The sequence below is a fragment of the Eublepharis macularius genome, chromosome 7, assembly GCF_028583425.1.
Source record: "Eublepharis macularius isolate TG4126 chromosome 7, MPM_Emac_v1.0, whole genome shotgun sequence".
Classification (NCBI taxonomy): domain Eukaryota; kingdom Metazoa; phylum Chordata; class Lepidosauria; order Squamata; family Eublepharidae; genus Eublepharis; species Eublepharis macularius.
This window is the reverse complement of record NC_072796.1, coordinates 84879166-84905769: the sequence shown is the minus strand read 5'-3', so window position 1 is coordinate 84905769 and position 26604 is coordinate 84879166. Positions and strand designations below refer to the sequence as shown.

The window sequence follows — 26604 nt, the reverse complement described above, 5'->3', positions numbered from 1 at the left end:
TCCCACTCTCCAACATGGTGTCTTTTAACACATGAGCTAGTGTACACAGCTGCAGAAATTATTTTCCAAGTTTCACAAACAAAGGGGTTTTCCTTGTGTCTTAAATGTTAATCGCACAAAAGGTCATATCCAGGAACCAACATACATTTCAGTTCTCAGAAATGACAAGCATGTGACCTTACACAAACTACAGGAAATAACTGAGAGATGGGAGGCAAGGGTGTGAATTGAATCCACCAGGTTAGAATTAGAGGCAACGACTTACTACTCTGCAAATTTACATTGATTTCTTACTACACTGATTTCTTACTAACTGAATAAAATGTCAGTTACATCCTAAGAAATGTCTTACACTTGTACATTTCATGATATTTTGTTTCAAAGGTACAGAATAGATATTCTCAAAAATGCATTTCATGAAGAATGATTTTTAAGACAGATGAGCTTGGCTTACGTTAACTGTAAAATAAACTATGGTTGGTATTTCAGATAAATGGAAAGGCATCAGTAAACTTCAAGAAAAAGCAATTGTGGGTTCATTTATAGCTTAAAATATATAATCTGTTCATTTTGGCTTAGCCTGTTGTCAGAGCAACACTAAAGTAGTAACTTTGGATATGACTCAGATTCTCATACATCTCTCTTATAAAAAAGGGTCTACTGTTAACAGATCACCATATTTATTTTAATAAAGTACCATACCACGAGTTGATTTTCCACAAACATCAGCAAAAAGATACTTTATGTCTCTGTGGCTGAGCATAAATGGCTACCAAAGTTTATCTAAACATTAGGAGAATGCTTGGATATTTTGGATTCTAAACTCATAATGTCGTTTTGTTTATATCCTACCATTCAACTTTTGCAATAATTTAATGAGACTCCAGAGATTCAATAAAAGCCCCAAGAAGATTCAAGGATTTGATGTAAAAAATGTAAAAATGTTTTTAAAAAACCTATGAAAAAGTGGATTCAATTGAATGTTACACAATTAAATTGCTTTCTATGGTGGCATTAAGAATATAATTGAATTGAAATAAAGGATATTTTAAAGTTCTTAGCTTTTCCTGGGTCAAGAACTGTACAGCTTGTCGAACTTGAAGTCTGACCGCCTTAGCGTATGCTTTCCTGTTTCTGGGAACCTTTTTTTTAATGGGGTATTTAAATATTGATCCTATGCATATTTGCTCAGAAGGCAAATGGAATAATGTGGCTTTAATACATTTGATCTTCCTTGTATTGATCAGGTTGTTATCCACTTTGAATTTTGATTTGTCAGGAGAAAGATTTATACATAAATGAATACAAATATTGGTATTTAATCATAAGTAATAATTGCACACCCTGCTGTCCCTGCAATAGGTACAACTGACCAATGCCAATCCCTACTTATGCCAAAGTACTGGCAACTGTTCTTTTGAAATTCAGATTTCATCATAGATAAACACGTCTCTTGGTAGAAAGCTACATGCTTTTATTAACCACACACTACATTTGATCTGATTTCTTGTTCATGCCTTCGGTGCAAATTGAAACAGCTACACAGGCCACCAAGGTTACTATTTTTTATTAAATCTTTGTATTCTGCATCTTTTGTTAAGGTCACATGTCTTGCTACTGGAACTTTTCTAACCTAATTCCAGTAAGAAGAGGAATCTGACAGGGCTGTATTTTGGTCCCAGATCCTTTTAGTTTGTATTTATATGACCTCCCTCCCGTTAAACAGAATCTTCCATCTTCCTAAATTGAACTTTCATCATCTACTGATTTTATTGTCTGTGGGTAGGGTTGAATCATATACTATGTGCTATGGTGAACTTCTGTCAGGACAACCAGCTGGTTTTTAATTATAGTAAATCACTAAATATTTCAGAAAGTAGGTATGCACAGAAAAGTTAGTCAGTCTTGTATAATTAAAGACCATTTGACAGAGCAAGTGTGTTCATTTTGTTATCTTGAATTCTACTTTACAGCTTCCAATACTTGGTCTACTCATATTAATTATGTTTTGGAAGGAATGAAAATTCATTTGGCTGCTATTATGATTTTTTTTTTCAATCTGGGGGCCAATTTATTCTAATAGTATTGGTGGTCTACCAAGCAAAAATTTTGTCTTTAATTTATTACTTTATGGTGCTCCTATTTGGATTTTAGCAGCTCTGGCTAAACTAGAGTTAGTGAAGGCTTCCATGTGATCTTTTGAGTGCTCCTAAATGCATTTCCAATTCAAATTTATTGTTGGAATCAGGTTGCAGCCAAATTTCCCCTTTGGCCTGGGCAGTTGCACTAAAATTTAAATTCGTATTGTTAGACCCTGAATCTTTACTAGAGCTTTTAAAAAGGACTCAGCTTGATCCTCGTAAATCATCTTGGGATAACTTAGAAGCACAGGTTGTTGAGCTTAGGTTTTAATTTGTCTTTTCCTTCTTTTGATATTTCAAGTGTTATATATAAGGTTTGGAATCACTGAGGAGAATAGATCAGGAAAGCAATAATTTAGATACTAGGAGACATTCTCCCTTGGTGGTGGTAGGGGGCTTCTCAGCCCCTTTTCTTCCTTTTTTTGCTGAGTTATTTTACCTTCTTAACAGTTCTTTTCTTCTTGGCTACAGTAAATGCTTTACCATTCTCAGAGCTGTCAGGTCTCTGTGAGGGTATTAGCTATCCTCAGAGACTCTGCCCTTGTGGGAGAGCTGTAATCGAAACTTTACCTCATTTTGTATTTAGTTGTGGCTTGTATTCATCTATAGTCATAGATCCAGAGGAGTTAGCTGTGTTAGTCTATAGTCGTAAAATAGTAAAGAGTCCAGTAGCACCTTTAAGACCAGCCAACTTTATTGTAGCATAAGCTTTCGAGAACCACAGTTTTGTTCTAAAAGGAGCATACATACATCAGTGTAGATGCATATAGCAACTGAAAAAAGCTCTTAGAAAAAGAGAAACAGGGAGCAGAGAAACTGGCAAAAAAAACCCCCAAACATCCCCTGGTCAGTTCACAGGAAAAGCAGTACTAATTTCAGGGTGGGGGGGGTCAACTCTACTCTTTTTCACAGCTAACAAGATGGTCAAGGCAAACGGTCAAAGCTAATCCAAGATTATGTACATGCCTCAACAAGGGTCCTCATATTAAAACTGTTTCACTGTGTTTCAAATCCCTAATAACTATCTCATTTTATGTTTTGTGAAATAATTTTCTTCACTTAGATCAGTAGGTGAGAGAGAGAGAGAGAGAGAGAGAGAGAGAGAGAGAGAGAGAGAGAGAGAGAGAGAGAGAGAGAGAGAGGCAGAGCAGAAGTGTGTGTGTATGCTGGACACTGGTGCTAGCCACTGCAAATGGTTGTAATATTATTATACTAGAAACAAAGCCCATTGTGAGGAAAAATACAACGGGATCTAGAAAGGGGAGAGCAGGCAGGCAGGCATTCCCTTCTCCTCCTCTGTCACTGATCTTGGCAGGTGAAGGAGTGGGGTGGGCATTGCCACCTGCTCCACACCTGATCTCAGCAACATGAAGGGGTAGTGGGCTTTGCTACATGCTGCACATCTGATACAGGCCAGGTAAAGGGTGGCAGGCATTGCCACCTGCTCCACTCCTGATTCCAGCCGGGTGAAGGGAAAATGGACACTGCCTTCTTCTCTGTGCCTGATTACAGCTAGGTGAAGGGAGGCAGGTACTGCTGCCTGCTCTAAGCCTGATCCCAGCTGGGTGAAGGGGGGTGGGCATTGCCACATGTTCCTTGCTGGGTGAAGGAAGGAGCGAGCGCTACCTTCTGTGCCTCACCTGATCTCGACAGGTGAAGGTGGGTGGGTAGGCTTTGCTATGTGCTCTGCTCCTGATCCTAACTGGGTGAAGGGGGTGCGGGCACTGCCACCTTCTCTGCTTCTGCAGGTTGAGGGGGGGGCAGAGATTGCTGCCTGTTTGGCTCCTGATTCCAACAGGGTGAAGATGGGGTGGGCGTTGCCACCTGCTCAGTGCCTTATTCCAGTAAGTTGAAGGGGGTGGGCATTTCCACCTGCTACACTTTGTGTCCCGGCTGAGTGAATGGAAGAAGGGAATTACCTCCTGCTTACCTGGCTGAACCACCCAGGTGAAGGCACTGGGCGGGCATTGGCACCTGCTCCACTCCTGATCCCAACTGGGTGAAGGGGGCATGCATTGCCATCTGCTCTGCTCCTGATCCCACCTGGGTGAAGGGGGGTGGGCATTGCCACCTGCTCAGTTCTTAATACCAGCTGGGTTAAGGCAGAGAGTGGACATAGCCACCTGCTCCGCTCCTGATCCCAGCAGAGCAGATGGCAATGCATGCCCCCTGCTGGCATTGCCAACTTCTCTGCTCGTAATACCAGCTGGATTACAGCGGGGTGGGTGGGCATTGCCACTTGCTCCGCTCTTAATGCTAGTTGTGATAAGGAGGGGGTGGGCATTGTCACCTGCTTTGCTCCTAATACCAGCTGGGTTAAGGTGGGCGGTGGACATTGCCACCTGCTTCGCTCCTAATACCAGTTGAGTTAAGGTGTGTGTGTGTGCATTGCCACCTGCTCCACTCCTGATCCCAGCTGGCTTAAGGGGGCAGGCATTGCCACCTGCTCCACTCCTAATACCAACTGGGTTAAGGTAGGGGTGGACATTGCCACCTCCTCCACTCCTAATACCAGCTGGGTTAAGGTGGGGTGGGCATTGCCACCTGTTGCACTCCTAATATCTACTGTGTTAAGGTGGGGGTGGGCATTGCCACCTGCTCCACTCCTAAGACCAGCTGGGTTAAGGAAGGGGTTGGCATTGCCACATGCTCCGCACCTAATATCAGCTGGGTTAATGCAGGGGGCGAAAATTGCCACCTGTTTCACTCCTAATACCAGCTGGCTGAAGGGGGGGTGGACATTGCCACCTTCTCCGCTCCTAATACCAGCTGGGTTAAGGTGTGTGTGTGCATTGCCACCTGCTCCACTCCTGATCCCAGCTGGCTTAAGGGGGCAGGCATTGCCACCTGCTCCACTCCTAAGACCAGCTGGGTTAAGGTGGGCGGTGGACATTGCCACCTGCTCCACTCCTAATATCAGTTGAGTTAAGGTGTGTGTGTGTGCATTGCCACCTGCTCCACTCCTGATCCCAGCTGGCTTAAGGGGGCAGGCATTGCCACCTTCTCCACTCCTAATACCAACTGGGTTAAGGTAGGGGTGGACATTGCCACCTCCTCCACTCCTAATACCAGCTGGGTTAAGGTGGGGTGGGCATTGCCACCTGTTACACTCCTAATATCTACTGTGTTAAGGTGGGGGTTGGCATTGCCACCTGCTCCACTCCTAAGACCAGCTGGGTTAAGGAAGGGGTTGGCATTGCCACATGCTCCGCACCTAATATCAGCTGGGTTAATGCAGGGGGCGAAAATTGCCACCTGTTTCACTCCTAATACCAGCTGGCTGAAGGGGGGGTGGACATTGCCACCTTCTCCGCTCCTAATACCAGCTGGGTTAAGGTGGGGGTGGGCATTGCCACCTGCTCTGCTCCTAATACCGGGTGGGTTGTGGAGAGTGGACATATCTACCTGCTCTGCTCATGATCTCAGCTGTGTGAAGGGGGGGGGCATTGGCACCTGCTCCACTCCTAATATCAGCTAGGTTAAAGTGGGGGGCCAGCACTGCCACCTGCTCCACTCCTGATCCCATCCCTCCCCTTCTCCCGCTCCTGATCCCAGCTGGCTGACGGGGCGGGTGGGTATTGCCACCTGCACTGCTCCTAATATCAGCTGGGTTAATGCAGGGGGCAGGCATTGCTACCTGCTCTGCTCCTAATATCAGCTGGTTTAAGGAGGGGGCGGGCATTGCCACCTGCTCTGCTCCTAATACCAGCTGGGTTAAGGTGGGGGGCGGTTATTGCCACCTGCTCTGCTCTTAATTCCAGCTGGGTTAAGGTGGGGGGGGTGCGGTGCAGGCATTGCCACCTGCTCCACTCCTAATACCAGCTGCCTGAAGGGGGCGGGCATTGCTCCTAATACCAGCTGGGTTAAGGTGGGGGGTGGGTATTGCCACCTGCTCTGCTCTTAATACCAGCTGGGTTAAGGCGGGGGGTGCGGTGCAGGCATTGCCACCTGTTCCAATCCTAATACCAGCTGGCTGAAGGGGGAGTGGGCATTGCTACCTGCTCTGCTCCTAGTATCAACTGGGATAAGGTGAGGGTGGGCATTGACACCTGCTCCACACCTAATACCAGCCGGGTTAAGGCGCATGGAGGGCATTGCCATCTGCTTCGCTCCTGTTCCCTGCCTGGGATTCCCACCATGGCATGTTTTCTGGAGCAATATGGTGAGTTACCTGGGCTGTGGCACTGCCCTCTGGTGGTGCACCAGGGTATAAAGTGAGTTATCTGAAACACGCTTACTCAATTATATAGTAAGATTATTTTAATATGCTTTATCTGCCTTTTAATCTTATTTATTAAATAAAACATCATTTAAAATTAAGTATTTATAAAATTTTAATATTCACTAAATTGTCCTTTAAACGTTTTTATAACTTCATTCAATTTTAAAAAGCATTACTCATGCATAAACTTTCCCAAGATTTTCATTCAAGGATTTAAAAATGGTAAAGGATCTCCTTAAAATAATCTTACCATGCATATACACTGCCATTGCAGTGATCCTTTCATATTCTGAAAGAATGGCAGAACACAAACAATTTGGAACTGTATTGTGACCTGGTTAAATACATCGCAGCCTCTAACTCTACAGAAAAATTCAGAGAGAAGGAAATTTAGAAGCATTCCTATCAAGAATCTATAGTACAGCAGCATTTATTTTAAGAGCACCTAAGAAAGCAGAACATTTTGGAGCAGTTGGTTCATTCACGTTTAGCCACAATTATTTCCATTTTTAATTAGAAGTATTCCCTAGTTCTAGTGGTAGCTGTAAAACCCATCTCAGCTGTCTAGAAACATGAAGCAGCCTTCGGACAAGGCTTGCAGAATCAGGACAGTCAATTACTACAACCTTTATAATTTAGATGAAGCTATAGATAGACACACACCATATTTCACAAATGATCAATAACAAAGACTTTAAAATACATTGATTTAGGACTCTGATAGTTTCTCTTTCCCCAAGCTCCCATAATAAACAGCACTAGTGTTGTGTTGGGCTATATATTTAAAGCTAAGGGGTATTAGGTTGAATGTATTCATTATTACTTGACAGACTTTCAATACTCTAATATAATGAGAAAGTAAAATAATGCTAGATCCCCTATACATTACATCCAGAAGCTGAAAATTATTTTTGTTTACCCTACAAATGCTGAAAGCTAAACCATACTGCAGCAAAATATTCTAGTTGCTGATTTTATATCTTGATCTCAAAACAGAACACAGCAATACTATACATTTCACAAAATGGGAGTTTAAAAAAAATATTTACTTGACTGGTGATACCAGTTTTATACTCACATAAGCTTTGAGTCTTTTGAATAAAAACCCAAAGGCTTTTCAGTGTTTGGGAGGACCTGATGGGAGGGAGGACTGACCCAAGAACTGAAATGAATCCTGTTCTGGATAGAGTTGCACTCCCAATAAAGGAGCAGGTTCATAGCTTGGGGGTGCTGCTTGACCTAGTCCTGCTTCATTGGTGTTGGATAAAGAGGTGGCAGAAGTGGCCAAGAGCACCTTTCACCAGCTTCAGCTGGTGAGGCTGCTGCACCCTTTCTTTGGCCCCCAAACATCTTGCCACTGTGGTGCACATCTGCATGTTATGTGCCATCAAGTCACCTCCGACCTATGGCGACCCTATGAATGAAAGACCTCCAAAATGTCCTATGATTAATAGACTTGCCCAGATCCTACAAACTGGAGGACGTGGCTTCCTTTATTGAGTCAAGCCATCTCATTTTAGGTCTTCCTCTTCTCCTGCTGCCTTACACTTTTCCAAGCATTATTGACTTTTCCAGAGAATCTTGTCTTCTCATGATGTGACTAAAGTACGATCGCCTCAGTTTTAGCTTTGAGGGAGAATTCAGGCTTGATTTGATCTAGTACCTACTTGCTTGTCTAGCTATCATTTAGATTAGTATACAGCAATATGATGTATGTGGAGCTCTCTTGAAGAGGAGCCACACATACATCATAATACAATATGACATACATCATAAATAAAAACATTTATAGACCACTTTTCTTTTGGGTTCACGTTTGAAGCCTTCTTTGAAATTAACTGGCTACTGATTCAGACCATTGGTCTCTTAAACTCAGTATTACCTGCTCTGATGGGCAGTGACTATCCACGGGCTCTACGAGAGGTCTTTTACATCACCTATTACTTTTATTTTGTATATGCTGGGAACTGAAACTGAAATCAGAAGCCATGACCCCTTCCCCAGTTCTGCACAAATCTAAACTTCCCATTAAACTGTCTACCATGATCATTGTTTGAATATTAGACACACTTGTAATATCAGGAAATGATCTAAATATGAGCATCTTTAAACAAGCAAATACATCTAAGCATCTTGGTTACATACATTGGGCCTAACAGCTTCTAGAACATTGTTCAAATACTCAGGAAACAACATAAAGAAAGGCAGACATTGACATAAAGTTTCAGAAAGATAAAGAACTACAGTATTTAAAAATAAAGCCTTTCAGAAGAAGCTAAAATGGTCATGAAAATGAATTCTATTACCCACCACCTTCTTTTGTAGTTTGCATTTTGGAATGTTCTCCTTCCTTAAAGTTAAGTAGAATATGTCTTAATGAAAGCATAGCAGGGTTGTATGTATGTGGGAATAATGCTTAGCTGCACAGACAGCTGACAGTGCAATATGAAGAAGTTATCCTAGCATAAATGACACCCTATTGTGCTCTTCTACTTAATTTAACAGCAGGAGCCAAGTTCCCCCATGTGTGTTTATGCACACTTGGCAATACTTGCTTCAACCTCATGCCTTCTTCTCAGCAATCAGCCTGATCAAAATCTGTACTTTCACAACAGATGGTGACAATGCAAACAAACTCAAAGACATGAAAGTTCATTAACTGTCATGAGATACCAAGTAGATGCTCAGAGAAATAATAACAGCTACACAGCAGTCAAATAATTATCCTTGGGAGCCAAATATTCTAATGGAACACATCTAGTGGCTTGGTTCACACAAAATCATTGTTTAATTAAACTAACTGTGGGTTAACATAAACATCTAAATATAGGTTAGGTACAGTGCATCAAGCCAGGATCTAAAATCATGGTTTGAAGTTAGTTGATTAACCACGGTTATTCTTTACCTATGATTTAACATGACATATGAACATAGATATCTTGGCTTGCTCCCCAACATCATCCTTGGCACAATGCAGGCCAGAATAGCAGCTGGGTTGTTGTGAGGGTAGCAGGAGAAAAACTGAAGACAATGAAACCAGCCATTTGTTAAGGCATACCAGGCTTAGCATTATTGTTTGTGAGACAAATACTAGTTTCACAGAATAACCACAATTAAATATATAAACTAAGGTTTTGTTCTATGTCTGTACTTAGCCACTTTCTCTATGAGTCTCTCTACATGATGCATGTTCATCCAGTGTAGGGACGGGAGATGTAGTGTTAGCTGGGGAAGCGTAGTTGTAAAAGACAGCTGGCAGAGATCACTCCTCAGAGGATTTATTAATTTCACCTCTCCAGTCTAAAACTGCGTGGGATTACAGCCAGAGGGCAGCAAGGAATGGAAATGGGCTGGAGCTGCTTTCTATAGCTGGGTGGAACCTGAAGAAATTATACTAGGCTGAAGTTTCTCTTCTGGCATTTCACAACCCCTTCACTAAGCTCCAGTGTATAGCAAAGCCTTTGTCTGCCACCAGCGCTGTCTTGTTAAACTACCCTTCCTGGCTAACATTGCATCTCCTGACACGTGTCCTTCGTAAGTCAGATGTCTTGTGTAGAGAGACTCTATAAGACTGGTGAAACATCTCAAAATACTGAGATGTTACTTAGAGGGTTTCTGCTTTTAGCAGAACACCCCATAATCATATCATTTTGCAGAGTTATCATAGAAAAAGCCTTTTGACTGTCATCTTTGAACAGAGTTGTGATAAACCTTTTGTCAACTTGAAGCTATTATTCTGCCATCAAATATTTGTTTAAACAGCTAGCTCAAGCCGAGTTGTCACTCAAATAGATGCTAAATTCTCAACCTGTCAGCACCAGTTATCTTTGGAGAAAAAAACCATAATACAACACAACAAAAAAGAGTATTTGTTTGAGTATAAAAGAACTGACTGAGGGCCAAGCTACAAGTGACAAATGACACTTGAATGGCAAGTGGATTGAGTGGAGGGCAAGTGAACAGGGAGAAATACACTTGCCATTCAAGTGTCATTCGTCACTTGTAGCTTGGCCCTGAGGCCCTTTCCACACAGGTGATTTTTGCCAGATCTGATTCCATATTGCTTCTGATTTTCTTCTGAATTCCACATGCTTAACTCCCCCTTCAGATTTCAATGTGGCATTTTCAGGTGTTTTCTTCAAATTTTCTGACTGTGCTTATTCTCTGATGATTTTCTTGATGTGGTTTTTAGTCAGTTTTTTCAATCACACAAAATTTTTGTTTTGTTTTTCCCCCCTCTGCCCTCTGTTCTGCGCTTCTTTGCCTCGCTGCCGCCCACTTCTCACTGATTGGTCTCCCCATCCTCCTTTCCGTTCCTCTCTTCCCCTTTCCTCTTCCTCCTCCCCCTTGTCCCTCTCCTTTCCCAAGATGCACCTTTTGCTGAAGAAAACTTAAAGTTGTTATTGCATTGCGTCAGTTTACCCCAATAGTGCCAGACTCTGCCTCCCATCTCTGGGTCAGACAGGATAGGGCTCTCTGGTTTGGACTGTGGTGGGGAGTGGGGTCATAAATCATAAACAAAATGTCTACTTGGAGCATGGATGTCATGTATTGGGGATTTTTTAAAAAACCAAACAAGGACATTATAAAGTCATAAGAATACAATGTCAAAGTTACTTTGTGCTATGGTTATATGGATCTCTTTTAGGTTTTCAAAGATTACCTATCTATGTTTTGGGGGTTAAAAGTTCTGTATTTGGGGTTACTCTGTGCTAACACCACATGTATGCCTTGTTGGGTTTCCTTTCATGTTTGCTTATCTTTTGTATTTTTTTTTAATTCCTAATGTCTTTGTGCTGGGCATTTCTAATCATCATAACCTCATAACGTAATAATACGACTAGGCATGCACAAAATTAAAAAGGGGTAGTGGTGAAGCCAGCAATGACATTCACACCTTACGACATAATCCACTTTATTTCATGGTGGCACGGACAAAAATAATCCCACAGCAGGATTAAAAGTGGTATGCAAAAATGAGGTGGCCAAAATGAATCCAATCCTTGAGGAGCGAACACTCAAAAAGAGAGCAGTAAATTACCTATGCAGAAAAGGCCTGACAATGGTGATCATAAGCACCATTTGATGTGATTAACTGAAAAAAAATTCCATCACATCCTTCAAGTGACCATTTGTGGAACAGGATCATGTAACCTTCTGAGCAGGTCTGGAGGCCCTCTAGCCTTGTTGATAAGATTTCAGAGCAGTCCTGAGTATATGTTAACAGGCTGGACAAGTGTGGTCCCACTCACAGGAACTCACATGATGGTGCTTTATACTGAATCAGACCCTTGGTCCATCAAACATAGTATTGTCTACTCAGAGTGGCAGTAGCTCTCCAGGGTCTTAGGCAGAGATCTTTCATATCACTTACTACCCAATTCTTTTAAATAGAGGTGCCTGGGATTGATCTTGGCAGCTTCTTCATGCAAAGCAGAGGCTCTTCCACTAAGATACAGCCCCTCCCGCTCAGTTCCCTCATAACTGTCATAAGGTCCAGGAAAAAACAAACAAAAGTGATTCCATAAAGCAGGAAACACTAGCTAGTATATATTAGTTTCCACATTCTTTATTATGCAGCAATCCTGACAGCAGGCAAACTAATGTATAAATAACACTCTCCCATGTTTAGATGAGAATAGAGAAAATTTCTCAAAAAGTGATTCAATTCTCATCTCTCTAGGGTTAGCAAGACAGGCTCAGGAGATTCCTAAAGGTTTTAGGTGCAGTGCCTCTAGAGGGTGGAGTTTAGGGAGGGCAGAGCTCAGCAAGGATGTGATGTGACCATGAGCCAGCCAGTCAGCCTAGATGTACATCACAGGATTCATGTAAGAATACGATAGAAGTTTGTGGAACCATATATGTTGCCCTACATAGATCTGGAATTCAAATATTTCTGGCATATGAAAGAGAAATACAAATATCTATTGAATTCATTTTAACATGAGCTGGTAAAGCAAAGTAGCTAAGTATGTGAGCTATGAAATATATCTGCTTGAAATATCATTTCAGCCATGAATGCACACAATGGCCTTAGGTAAACCATTATATCTAAGCAAGTGTAAAAAAATATGAAAATGAAAACAAAATAAATTTTGAATGCAGATATTGGGGGATCAACATCCACCTTCAGAAGATATCTGTCACCCTTCCAAGTAAAGCCCTGCAGGACTCATTAACCTGGATAGCACTTTATGGGGAGGAGACAGTGCGCTGCAGCCCAAATCCTGAAGCGAATAAAATGTCAGTGGCCAAAAGAAACAAAACTTGCTGATATTTAGTCTGTTCAGAGGTAGGTGGAATGGCCAGTTCAGTCCTCCTCTAGTAAGTTGGTTAAGACACCTGCAAGCTTAGGGTACTTTACAATTAGACCAGATTCTGGATGTGGTTCTCTCTGCAGGGGGACACCATCTTTACTCATTGCCTACTAGCTCTCTCTTGGCTTGTCCTCAGATTTTTTTAAGCCCTTTGTCTCTGCCCTCTACATATTTTTATCTCTCCAGAGAAACATGATCTGTCCCACTTTGACACATATGCACACTTTCATCAAATATGTTGCTTGCCTACCACAGCTGGCTATTCCAGTTGACTTTTCCTCTCCTTAAGTAACAGAGGGGAGCTGTGCCTTCACAATGCACAATATTAAACAGAAAACAGACTTCCACATGCACAGACGATGTGGGAATTTGCATAACTATTCTCAAAGATTATTTTCTAAAAATTCAGAGTACTGTTCAGTTTACAAAGGAACATGGAAAGCATAGGTTAGATGACATACTCTTAGGAACTCTTATTTTCATCAATCAGTTCTTCTCAGAGACTCGTATGAACTACAGACAGTCAAAATTAGGGCAATATATTGCTTGGTTTTCCACTGATATGGAAGCAATGACCACCAAACAACTCCCCATATTGGTACATTCACATCACATTTAAGATTTCTGACTACACTTGTGGTGCTGTGTGAAATTGTGTGTGGATTCCCCAATGTGGTGTCTGTGTGTGCCATGGCACCTGCTAGTACTTCTCCTGGCACCTGCCAAAGTTTTCAGAAAACGAGCTGGGCCATTGCAACTTAGGTTGCCACCTAAATATATTTTATGTTTTTAATGTTTTAATTGTAACCCTTCATGTTGTAATCTACTCTGAGCCTGTTTACAGGGAGAGCAGATTTTAAAAACCCACTAAATAAAATTATACGGCAAGGCTTGTTGTTGGCCTCATTCAAAGGAACAGATTTTTCCACAGCTACAATAGCAGTCATAGTCACAGGAGGATCAGGAGGACTGGTAAAGCACTTGGGCTTTCCTTAGTCGATGTGTTGTTCTGTTTCTCCCTCAGGATTTAGTTCCTTTTATTCCTCCTTCCCTTCTCCATCCCTGCTTAGGCTTACTTTGCTTTCTTTTTATTTCCAAACTTTCTCTCTCCACACACCCCCTTTAGGCTTTCTTTCTTTTTAAATATTCTCCTTTCTCTTTCTCCCTCTATTCTCAGACTTTCCTTCATTTGTTTCTATTTCCCTTTTATAAGCCTTTGAGGTGGGTGATACTGCATGTGGCTCTGCCAAGAATGAAAAATGGAATTTAAAAGCTTGGTGGAGGTTAAATTGTGAATCCCTGTCTTCTTAAGAAAACATTTACAGAAACCTTTTGTTACTTTTTGAATTCACAACTTAGTGTTTTCAGATCCCCCAGGTGCTGACATTTTCAGTCATTGATAAACAGCTGCTCAGCAGTGATGAATTCCAAGAAAAGAAAGCACACCTGTGTTTCCTTGTCCTAGCTTGGCAGACCAAATATATAAGTCCTTATATGTCACCTTGACATTTTCTAATTGCAATGCACACTGGAGCCACTTTCTGCTGGAAACAGTGGAATTTCATTTCCCCATGTCTTTCCATATATCATTTGCACACAAGCCACTTGTGGTGAGCTATGGATCTTTCATTCTTGTCATTATAGCATTATTCAGCATGGCAACAGTAAGTTCACTATTTTGTGACTTGTATTATGCTGTGTAACTTTTCTTACATATTTCTCAATAGTTGATATTTACATAATAGAAAATAATACTTATTTTAAAGTTTCAAAGTTCACAGAATCATAGAGTTGGAAGGGGTCTCATACACCATCAAGTCCAAGCCCCTGCCCAATGCAGGAACAGCCTCAAACATCCCCAACAAGTATTTGTCCAGCCACTCCTTGAAGACTGCCAATGAGGAGGAACCTAGGCAGCCAGTTCCATTCTTGAATTATTCTTAACATGAAGATGTTTTTCCTACTGCCCAGCAAATATGTTCCTTCCTGTAGATTAAACCTGTTGTTTTGATTCCTCCTATCTTCTATTGCCAATAGGAACAGCTCCCTCCCTTAAATGACAGCTCCCTCCCTTAAATGACAGCCATTTAAATACTTAAACAGACCAAACAACTCTCCTCTCAACTTCCTCTTTCCTAAACTGAACATTTCCATGTCCTTCAGTCTTTCCTGGTATGGTTTGGTTTCCAGGCCCCTGATCATTCTGGTTGCTCTCCTCTGCACCCGGTCTAATTTGTACACATATGTTTAAAAGTGAGGCCTCCAGAACTGCACACAATACTCGAGGTGGGGCCTAACCTCAACTTTCTGGGCAAAGTGATTGAGAGAGTGGTAGCTGGCCAACTCCAGGTCTTCTTGGAAAAGTCTAGTGCTATGGATCCTTTCGAATTTGGATTCAGATCAGGGCATGGGATTGAGACAGCACTAGAAGCATTAGTGGATGATTGCTATCTGATAACAGACAAAGGTCATGTCTCCTTATTGCTCCTCCTGGATCTATCTGCAGTCTTTGACACAGTAGAGCATGCCATCCTGTTGAGACATTTAGAGACAGAAGTGGGCATCAAAGGATGTGCCTTAGACTAGTTTAAATAGTTTCTCATGGAACGGACTCAAAGGGTTGCTGTTGGAGACCAGCTATCTCCAGAATGGGAGCTATCTTATGGGGTTCCTCAGGGCACAGTCTTATCTCCCATGTTATTCAACCTGTATGTAAACCCTTTAGGAAAACTCATTTGCAGCTATGGAGTTGGATGTCACCAATATGCAGATGACACCCAACTCTATATCTCACTATCCAGGTCCCCACAGGATGCAGTAGAAATCTTGGATGGCTGCCTGATGGCTGTGCTGAAATGGCATAAAATGAACAAATTGAAATTGAACCCAGACAAGACAGAAATGATGCTGGTTGGGAAGGCAGAGATCTTAAAGGACATTGTACTCCCCACTCTCAATGGTGTTTGTTTGACCCTTGCAGACTCGGTTAAGAGCCTAGGAGTTATACTGCTAGTACTAGAAAAACAAGCTGCAAAAAATGCTTTCTACAACCTCACTCTTGCCTGGAAGATGGCTTCTTATCTTGATGTGGCCGACCTGGCCACTTGGATCCATGCTATGGTAACATCAAGACTTGACTATTGTAATACACTGTACATAGGTCTCCCATCTAAGTTAACTAAAAGACTCCAGTTGATGCAAAATGCTGCGGCGTGACTGTTATCAGGAGTGAGCAGAAGCATGAACATCACTCCCATTCTGCAGTTACTCCATTGGCTACCTATCGGTTACTATGCTCAGTTCAAGGTATTGGTTATCACATACAAAGCTCTTCATGGCCTTGGTCTGGCATACCTACAAGACTGCCTCCCTCCCTATATTCCTTCATGGCAACTTCGCTCATTCTGAACAGGGGCTCCTGCAGGTGCCACCCTACACATGGTGAAATCAACAGCAGCCTGTACATGGGCTTTCTCTTTGGTGTCCCCTACCCTGTGGAACAGCCTGTCCGAGGAAGTCAGGAGAGCCCCCACTCTCCTTTCTGCAAACCATGCAAAACTGAATTATTCAAAAAGGCTTCTGTGTTGTATGGAGTGGTCTCAGACTCAGATGCTCCACTAATGAGTTAGGAACCATAGACTTCACCACTATGTTGCCTTACATACTATCTGTTGCTTTAAATATGTGCTCCTATGTCAGCCCTAGAATTGCTTACATTCTGTTTCAGCATTTCTTCAACCCTACGACATTGTTTATGAAATTGTCCTTGATACTGACAGTACTACTCTCACACTGTGTAATCTGCCTCGAGTCTCAGTGAGAAAGGCAGACCATAAGTGACATAAATAAATAAATGACAAAAATAAATAACCAACATGGTATATAGTGGGACAATGACAATGGATGGTATGCCTTTGTTGATACATTCCAAGATTGTTGATGTGTGCCCCTTTTTTGTTGCTTAATTGCACAGACTGCTCATATTTAGCTTCCCATCCACCTGTATCCCAAGACCTCCCAGTTTGGTGTCATCTCCAAATTTAATGAGGAATCCTTTCACGCTCTTGTCCAGATCATTTAGAAAAATATTGAAAAGCACTGGGCTAAGAACTGACACCTCCATTCAACACCTCCTTCCAATCAGATATTATGCAATTGACAACTAATCTTTTGGAGCAGGCATCCAACCTGTTCCCTAAACATCTAACCATCCTAGAGTCCAGTCCACAGTACTCCTGTTTATGCATCAGAACAGCATGAGGAAGCTTGTAAAAAGCATTAGTGAAATCCAGGTAAACTACATTGATAGCATTCCTGTGATCCAGTAAGCCTGTCAATCAGACACAGAAGGAGATGAGGTTGGTCTGGCAGGACCTTTGGGGATAAATCTGTGCTGACTTCCCTGTAACACCATGTTGTCCAGCAGATGCTTGCAGACTGATGCCTTTAATAGCTGCTCCAGTACCTTCCATGGACAGAGGTCAGGCTGACTGGCCTGTAGTTCCCTGGATTGTCCTGTTCCCTTTTCTTTAAGATTGGGATGACATTTGCCCTCCTCCAGTCTTCCAGCTCATCACCTGTCCTTCAAGAGACTGGGAAGATGATCGACAATGGGTCTGCAAGCTCTTTTGAAAGTTCTTTAAGCACTTTCGGGTGCACCCCATTTGGCCTAGGGAATTTGGACACATCCAGTACAGCAAGGAGCTTCTCAACAACTTCTCTGTCCAACTCAACCAGCAGCCCTGATGCCATGTCTTGTCTACTATCATCTCTAAGTGGGCCTGTTCTCTCCTTCAGGTAGAAAATTGAGGCAAAATAAGCATTAAGCCTTTCTGCCTTCTCTCTGTCCTCTGTCAGATTCTCCATTTTCACCCAGCAATTGGGGTACTTTCTGTTTGCTCCTCATGTATCTGAAGAACATCTTTTTGCCATGGCAAGCCCCTCTGTCCAGCCTCAGCTCATGCTGAGCTTTGGCCTCTCTGAGGGCTGCCCTATAGTGCCTAGTTCCACCAAGGTATTCTTCTTTAGATGCATTTCCTTCCCTCAATTTCTCGAACATCTCTTTTTTCTTTCTTAGCTAATCACAGAGCTCTCTGTTCATCCACATTGGCTTCTTAGATCCGTTACTGCATTTCCATCTTACTGGAAAGGTGATAGCTTGAGCCTGTAATTGTTCTTCTTTTAGGAGACCCTATCCTTCACTTGCTTCTTTCTCTTCCAGTATTTATGTCCATGGACTAACTCTCATATCTCTAAGTTTATTAAAGTTTACCTTACTAAACTCTAACATGCATGTTTGGCTACAAAATCCCTTGGTATTCACAACAAACAGAATTCTAGGAGGACATGATCACCTCTCTAAGGTTCCCACCACTTTTACCTCATCAACCAACTCTTTCTTGTTAGTTAATATCAAATCCAGTATAGCCAAGCTCCTCATCACTTCCTCTACCATTTGTGAAATGATGTTGCTGGCCAAGCAAGTCAGGAAGTTGAGTGACCTTGGCCATGTAGCAGAATTCGTCTCTCAGTACACACCAGGGAAGTTGAAGTCTTCCATAACTACAGGATACCCTATTAAACTACTGCTTGGATACCCTATTAAACTACTCACAGAAGACAGAATCCACATCATTTCTTTGGTCAGGTGGTCTGTAGCAGATCCCAACCACAATACTGCTCATCCTTCCCTCTCTTATCTTCACCCAGAAAATTTCCACTGGCCTGTCATTCTCCTCTTCCAGTATTTCCTGACAATCAACCATTTCCTCATATACAGAGCCACTCCACCTCCTCTATGATACTTCCTGTCCTTCTTGAATAACTCATACCCATCCACTACTGCATTCCAATCATGGGAATCATCCCACCAAGTCTCTGTAATGACTACCGAGTCATATCTTTCTGTCTGCATTAGTAGATCAAAACTGGTTGTAAAAGGGATGAGTCACAAGCCCAAGTAGAAGAATCACAGAGCAACATATGTATCTGAGTTACTTAAGGCTCAGCTGGATTGTATGCATTTGCAATATGCTGAGGTATTAATGTTTAGTGTTGAAAATATATTCCATTCTTCAAACTCCTATAAAGATCACCTTAGTAGAAGTAGAAGAGGTCCAAGTCATTTTTAATCCAAACTAATTTTAAGAGGAAAAAATGTTTCTAGTAGGACTCAGTTCTGGCTTTTATCAATTATTTCCACACTGTAAGGAATATGCAATACTTTTGCCAGGTAAACCAATACCTGAATTCAATGGGTTTATCTTTTTCAAATACGAAAACAGGATTCTGCCTATGGAACCCTTACTTTCCATGATACAAACAACTAATGCAATATCTTTGCTTGAGGAATAACATCAGGTTCTTTCCAGTGGATTTAATCTGACCAAGGAAGCCCACTTTTACTCAATATCTAGATTACTGCCACAGCCTGCAAACTTGATGTTTCAAAGGAGCTGGTGGTAGTATCTGTGCCTTAGACTTTTCTCATCAGTTGAACAACGAAACAAAACCCTAATCCACAAAAGCCTTGGTTGACTTCTCTGTGGATGTAGATGAGCCATTAATAAATTCAGACATCTACTAAACCACATAAAATATGTTTGTTTCTATTCAATGAAACATCAATGGAACACTGATTTTCCCCATTTTATTTTCCCCTCCTTTCAAAGTCCCATTCAACCACTTAAAGATTATTCCTGGGGCTGGACAGAGTTATGGTGTTTTATATGATTACGGCGGCCATAATGTGTTATGCACAGATGTGGAAGACTCAAGAGATACCATCTATGGAAGATTGGATTCTGAAAGTCTTGAATATGGCAGAAATGGACAAATTAACAAGGAAATTGAAAGAACAAGAAGAATTGGACTATACATTAAGCTGGGAAAAATTTAAGAAATATGTGGAGAAAAAGTGGGACATGAAGGGGAAACTGTGGTCTTTGGAGAAGGAGGGGAGATAGAAACTTACTTAAGGTTAAAAAGGGGTATATTTTACTGTATTTTATTGGATTAGTATAGTATATTCACAGGGGAGTATAATTATGAATAATAAGATTATAGGGAGTATATGTGAAATATAGATAATATAGTTAATTGGTATGTAAGGAATAGTATGTTACATATATATATGTAGTTTTTTTTCCTTTTAGTTAGTATATGTATTTTTTATATTTTCAACTAAGATAAGCAATATAGTTAGTGTAGATTGTTAAGATAATTAAAGAGATTTGACAGATATAATAGGTATTATATATATATATATATATATATATATATATATATATATATATATATATATATATATATATATATATATATATATATATATATATTACATTATTATTATAGACTTTAAGAATTTATATGATATACTTTTTAGATTAAGTTGGGTATGGAAAACTGCTGGGAGTCACCAGAAAAGGGGAGGGGGAAGGATGGGGAAAATGCAATGCGATGGGGTGAATAATGTTAATGATTTTTATGTGTATGTTTGTAAACCCATCCAATAAAAATTCTTTAAAAAAAAAGATTATTCCTGGGGCTTCAAGGTTGTATGCATGCAGCTTTGTAGCTAGAAAAAGAGGGGAACCTCTCATTAGCTCCCCTTCCACATTGTAACCCCTTATCCATGTTGTCATCCATGTGGAATCTACATCTTCAGGAATAATCTTTCTGCGTGTTCAAAGAGGCTGTAGGAGTAGAAAAGAACCTAGTAGAAAATTCTTACCTGTTCCCGGTGGTGCTTTGATGGACACAAGCTGTTATATGGAGCAAACATGCCAGTTGCTTTTCTTTTAATGCATAGCAGCCCAACTTACCTCCCTTACCACAGCCTACTGAGATACTAGACATACTATAATTATATATTAATATTTCAAAACATATCTCCATTCTTACCTGCTGGTTTACAGGAAAATTCCTGTTGATTTTTTTAATCTATAAAAGTGAATGCAGAAAATTATTAGTAAGTATAAGCACATTCAGCCATGAAACTCATCCACAAGCTATATAAATTAGCAGCATGATATTCCATCTTTTGACAAATTCACAACATTTCTTAATAAACATTCACTGAAGAAAAACAACTCAATTAATTGTGTCCATAACTCTAAAGAATTAGAACTTCAAAACTTCATACCTTGAATATGGTCTTCACCCACAGTTTTGTATAATTGTGCCATCTAATTCCTTACTAAATTATTATTTGCTTAATTTTATTTTCATATTTAATTGTGTTGGATGCTAGCTTCATGGCATTTTTTTACAATGGCAGTGTCTTGCAGTTGACATTGCAAACATCAACCAGGAGAAGAAAATACAAGTTTTATATCCAAGGGTTTAAAAAACAGTAAAAGCAAATAGCAGAAAATATTTAACTGAATTAGTATTTTAATAGATAATTCTGGTAACAATATTGAGGGAATTCTGTTCTTAATAGTGAAATTATCTTCCCAGGCTTGGTTTTTTTAAAGGAAAAAATGCTACCTGCTTTTGAGGTATATTTTGCTTTGGGTGGCAGCCCCATTCATTGCAAAATAACATGTTCAGGACACACAAGAAGAACAAATGAAACCTCAGGAAAATAATGTGCCAGCAGTGGGTATATCATCTGGTTTCATATATATCAATTATTAACCTTTTGGACAACAATATTTTGAATGTCAGAGAAGTATAACCTCTTGTTGTATGTTATGCTGCTCTACGACCGTAATAATAATAAAATTTGAATTAACATATGATAGATAACCAGAATTAACTAACCTCACTTCAACTATAGTGAGCAAAAATAACGTGGAGGATTTTAGGATTGTCAGTACTGGAAGGAACTTTAAATACAATTTCTAGCACTTAATTTATAATTTCTAAAACTAATGATTTTGTGTGTCAAAGGGAAATGAACAAAATATAATGCAGACATTACAGTACATATGTTAAATAGGCTATAGAACTCTCCTTCCCCAATAAAAAGATAGTATCTACACTTCCTTCAGTGAAGGTACTATTTTGTGAGAGCACTTGTTAAATAATTAGAACATATGCTCCAATGTTTACCCTCTCGCTCAGTATGCATCCATACAAATGCCTCTTCAAAGCTAAACAGAATCAGGTCACCCTAGTAACCTCATGCTTGCTCAAAGCTGTTAAAACATTAGCAAATACTTTTAGGCAACCAAAAACCTCATTGTAAACCTCCTATGAAAGTCACAAAACAAGTAAAACTGTAAATAGGCAAGGGATGAAACACTCTAAAGGCACAGATTTACAACAAATATTTTTCTTATAATAAAAAATCCAAAATGTTACAAAGATAGAAAGCAGAATATGTATAAAACTGCCAAAATGTATAAAAACAGACATATAAGAACAAACATTCACCTTCACTATATAAATTATATTAGCTGAGACAACTTAGGTTTTAGATTCCATCTTTCAAAATGGAGGCTAGCGTATACGGCTTCTTCTAAACAAACCAATTCCCAGCAGCCTTTTTTTCTTCCCTTCTTTGAATTTCAAAGCTTCAGAGAGACACTCCTATTCCCTCACCTCTGATAGGAGTAGTCATAGGCTGCTTCCACACACGTTGGATAATCCACTTTCAATACTCTTTAGTGAACATTTGAAACTGATTTTCCATGTGTGGAACAAAAAATCCACTTCAAAAAGATTGCAAAAGTGCACTGAAAGTGCATTATTCAATGTGTGTGGAAATGGCCATAGTCACCTCCTTCAAACTATAATATTTGTGTCAGTTTCCTATCTCCTCAAATTAGTGACCACCAAGGACCATTAACATTGTTTTGTCACAGGCCTTGGCTCTCCTCTGGTATGTCATTTTAAACAGTCAATAAATATAGACTCATTCAAAATAAACAAAAAAGCTACAAAGCTTTTTTGTTTATTTATTGTTTATTGTTTATTTTGTTTATTGGGGGAAAGAGTAAAGAATTCTTCCGGAGAGATTTTACTTAGGCTTGTTGGTTCTACCTTTCATCCATTCTCTTTGCTGCAAGTATAAAAGCTGTTTTTGTGAGTAGAGGGAGAAAATATTTCCCCTGGGCTTGCTTATTTCTTCCCATTCATCCCCGAATACAACTATAAGAAGGGTCCATTTCTGTGGCCAAAGAATCCCATTCAAGATAAAGGTCCCTGATAGAGATGGGTATGAACTGGGAAAATGGCAGTTTGTTGTGGTTCATTGCGTTTCATGAATAGAGATGGGCACAAACAGCAATATGAACTAGAAAAAGCCACGAACAGCCCAATCAGCTGTTTGCGAACAAGCTGTTCGTGAGTAGACATGGGCACGAACAGCATTATGAACAGAAAAAACCCACGAACAGCCTAAGCTGCTGTTCTCAAACAAGCTGTTTGTGAGGCCCCATCCTAAATGAACAGGTGGTCATTGCAAGCCTCGTTTGTTGCCTTTGGCAGCCGTTCGTCAAGCCAGACAGTCTGGCACCAGCAATCAATTCCCTTGGCAACCGGAGGCAGGGAGGGACTGAACTCTGTCTGAACCCCTTCAAATTACTTCCAGCAGAGAATACTGTTTTTGCCACTGTGAAGAGAAAATGACAGCCAATGGGGAGACCCATGGATCATGCCTTTCCCGGGGTGCAATCTCTCTGAAACTTGGGGGGGGGGGGTCTTCAGAAGACAGTGAGGACTATGTCCCCTGCAAATGTGGTGGGTATTGGACATTGGGAAGGTCACTTTTGTAACCCCTCAAACTAACTGCCAGCAGACAATGCTGTTTTTGCCAGGACAGGGCCCTTTAAACTATCAGCTGGCAGGCGGCAGGAGGATCTTTAAAGGGATCTTTAAAGGGCCAGGTAAGTGGGTTTGAGGGGAAGGGGGCTAAGTGGGGGGTTTGGGGGTGGAGGTGATTCTGGCCACCATGAACAACAAACATGTCCGGGAACAATTCATGTTCATCCATGCTTGTTGTTTGTTGTTCGTGGATGGTAACGAACGAGGAACAGGGTGTTTGGGTTGTTTTTTTTCCTGTTCATGCCAATGTCTATTCATGAGGCCCCATTCTAAATGAACAGGTGGTCATTGCAAGCCTCGTTCATTGCTGTTTGTCCAGTCAGACAATCTGGCACCTGCAATCAATTCCCTTGGCAACTGGAGACAGGGACTGCCTGACCTTTGTCTGAACTCCTGCTGCTGTCCTGGAAACCCCAATCTAAGCCCAATTTAGCTTGATAGGCAGGTCTTCCTTTCAAGTGTGGAGCTCCAAATTTGTTACAAGAAAGCAAAGAGCAGGGGAGAGGGGGGCTCCCAGCTCTGCTTTTGCAGACAGTGGAGAGGGAGAGACAGTTGCTGTTGGCATTTTGAGAGAGAGACGGGGAAAGTGCATTGAAGCTTGAATTTTCTTTGTGTGTGGTGGGATAGGGACCTACCTCTTCAAGTTCCAGGGCTGCTGCCAGGCTCTGGACCAAACTATTATTTATTACTGGTACCTTTCCTGCTGCCTGCTCAGGTAAGGTTTCTGGGAGTGGTACGGTAGGGATCTACCCCTTCAGGTTCCAGGGCTGCTGCCAGGCTCTGGGGCCAAGCTATTATTTATTATTGGTACATTTCCTGCTGCCTGCTCAGGTAGGGTTTCTGGGAGTGGTGTGGTAGGGATCTTGATGGCTGGAAGAGAGCCTGCTGGCCCCCACAAACAATGAACATGTTTGTGAACAGGTCATGTTCATCAATGTTTGTTGTTTGTTGTTCATGGATGGCAACGAACAACAAACATCACCTTTGGGGTTTTTTCTGTTTGTGTGCATGTCTATTCATGAACCACGAACCGCCCTGAAGTTGCCTGGTTCCTGAACCAGTTCATTTTGTTCTGATGTACATCACTTCTGGGGCTGCAGAAGGTCTGCAGAATGACCTTCTCCCCCCTCCCCCCACCTAGGTAACAGATTGATCGGCACCAGACTGTCTGCAGTGACAAACTGAAAAATGAACCAAATTAACTGCTGTAAATGTCATAGTGGTTTCTCAGAAATGAGCACTGATGAACCACTGGTTCGTTAACCCAAAACTGGCCTGGTTTGTGACAAACTTTGGTTCATATTTCAGTTCATGCCCATCTCTAGTCCCTGGCTATAGGTGGAGGCAGGGGGATGGAAGCAGTTGAGCCCAGAGGAAAACTGTTCTCATTTCTCAGGGTTTTCTTTTAAAAAAAATCACTGCTATGATGGCACCTCATTAACATGCCACCCATGTCAATATATGCATATCCCAGATTTGCATTTAGAGGCACATGAGGAGAAGCATGACAACTGGAAGCTCCTGATTGGTCACTTATCTTTTATGAAACAATATCAAATTATCAACCCAGATGATTCACCAGCAACTTTTAAAGGAATTATTCCACAAAGGGTTTTTTGCAAGTTTTAGAGTTAAGACATGTGCCTAATCTAACTGTCCTTAAATGTTTCGATATGGACTAAAATTACAGACCAATTACAGACAGCTGCCATAATGCTAAGACAAGAAAGTACAACATCTGCTGTGCAAACTGTTTTAAAACTAAACAATAATAAAAATACTTGTTATCCAAACTTGAGGTTTAGAAAAATGAGATCTTTACTAAACAACTAGCTGTGTTCCACTATGGATTACTGTTTTTCTTTTTCTTGTAATAATAGTAAATACACTACTACTTGCAAAACTTGATTGTATTAAGACTTGTTGATTTAAAAACTACTTTAGATACTCTAAAAAGAGAATTAATTTGGAGTCCATTTATTTCTGAAAGGCAGGTTAAAAATAATTTTAGTTAGATATTCCCCAGGGGGTGGTGTTTCAGACAGAGGGTCAGTTATGTGACACAGGGATGCATTCTAATGCCTTTCCTTTCCTTATAAATGATGTGGTGGCTAAATTAAAGGAAAGTGAATTCTTCACCAAAATGTTTAGCCTTAGAGAAATGTTTCCTTTAGTCTATACTCACATGTTCTTAAATTCCCATTTGCAGACTTGATCCTTTTTGTAACTTTTAACAAATGAATAATCAATTATGATGAGTGTTATCATTTTTAGATTTAATTATCCTAAACATATGTGGCAGATTAATTCTTACAAGACTGAACATCTGAAGATATTTACTGATTTGGGAATTCTCTTTTGCTTAGGATGCTGGAGAAATTGTATTAAATTGACAAATTGAATAAGCTGTATTTGGAATGCTCTATGAAGGCAAAAAATACTACTTGTCATGACCCCCTCTGACCGACTCAGTGACTCTGACTCATACTCAGAGGAAGAGCCTGAGGAGACAAGGCCAGAGAATCAGGAGGACCAGGAAGACCAGGCAGGGCCTGACACTCCAGCAGTACCAGTGGCCTCCTTGCCAGAGCATGCCAGGGAGACTTTGTCCACAGCCTCTGAGAAAACCACCAGACTGCCACCAGGCAGGGCAAGAACCCGGGCCAATAGCTTCCTCAGGAACTGCTCCCATTCCTCCAGTGTGGTGTTGGTGGAAGGCCTAGTCTCACATAGAGCAAAAGAGGTGAAGTGCACTCCCAGCCTGGATCCAGAACACAGCTCTGAGAGTCGTGCTGCTTTGCAGGATCCTAGTCACTGCTTTCTCACTGGAGCTTTACCACTTACCAGCAAGTTCAGCTAAACCGGATTACCATTCAGTCTATTTAGGAAGAGGCTTGAGAAGGCTGCATTGCTGGGTCAACATGTCCATTAGGAGCAGGCCCTGTGCTCTAAGTTCCAGTTCATGCTCCCAAGCCTAGATGGCCAAGCTAGAGACCTAGACCCAGCTTTCTTGCAGAGTGCAGGACTCTTCTCGGTTTGGAGATGTAGGGGAGGGAGAAGCTACACCCCTATATGGGACAGATATCTGGGATTTTCAAGGAGGTAGCAGTTTGGCAGTACTGCAAAATGAGCTTTTTTAGACTATTTTGGG

At 41.1% G+C, this 26604-nt stretch overlaps 1 protein-coding gene across 2 annotated transcripts in view; it reads right to left on the bottom strand.

Moving 5' to 3' along the window:
• The window catches only part of SNTG1 (syntrophin gamma 1), a 188696-nt gene that overhangs the window by 71297 nt on the left and 90795 nt on the right, over positions 1-26604 (bottom strand). For both annotated transcript variants that reach the window (XM_054985264.1, XM_054985265.1), the window contains exon 11: positions 20583-20621. In XM_054985264.1, the coding sequence (XP_054841239.1) occupies positions 20583-20621 (39 nt within the window). The remainder of the gene's footprint in view (positions 1-20582; positions 20622-26604) is intronic.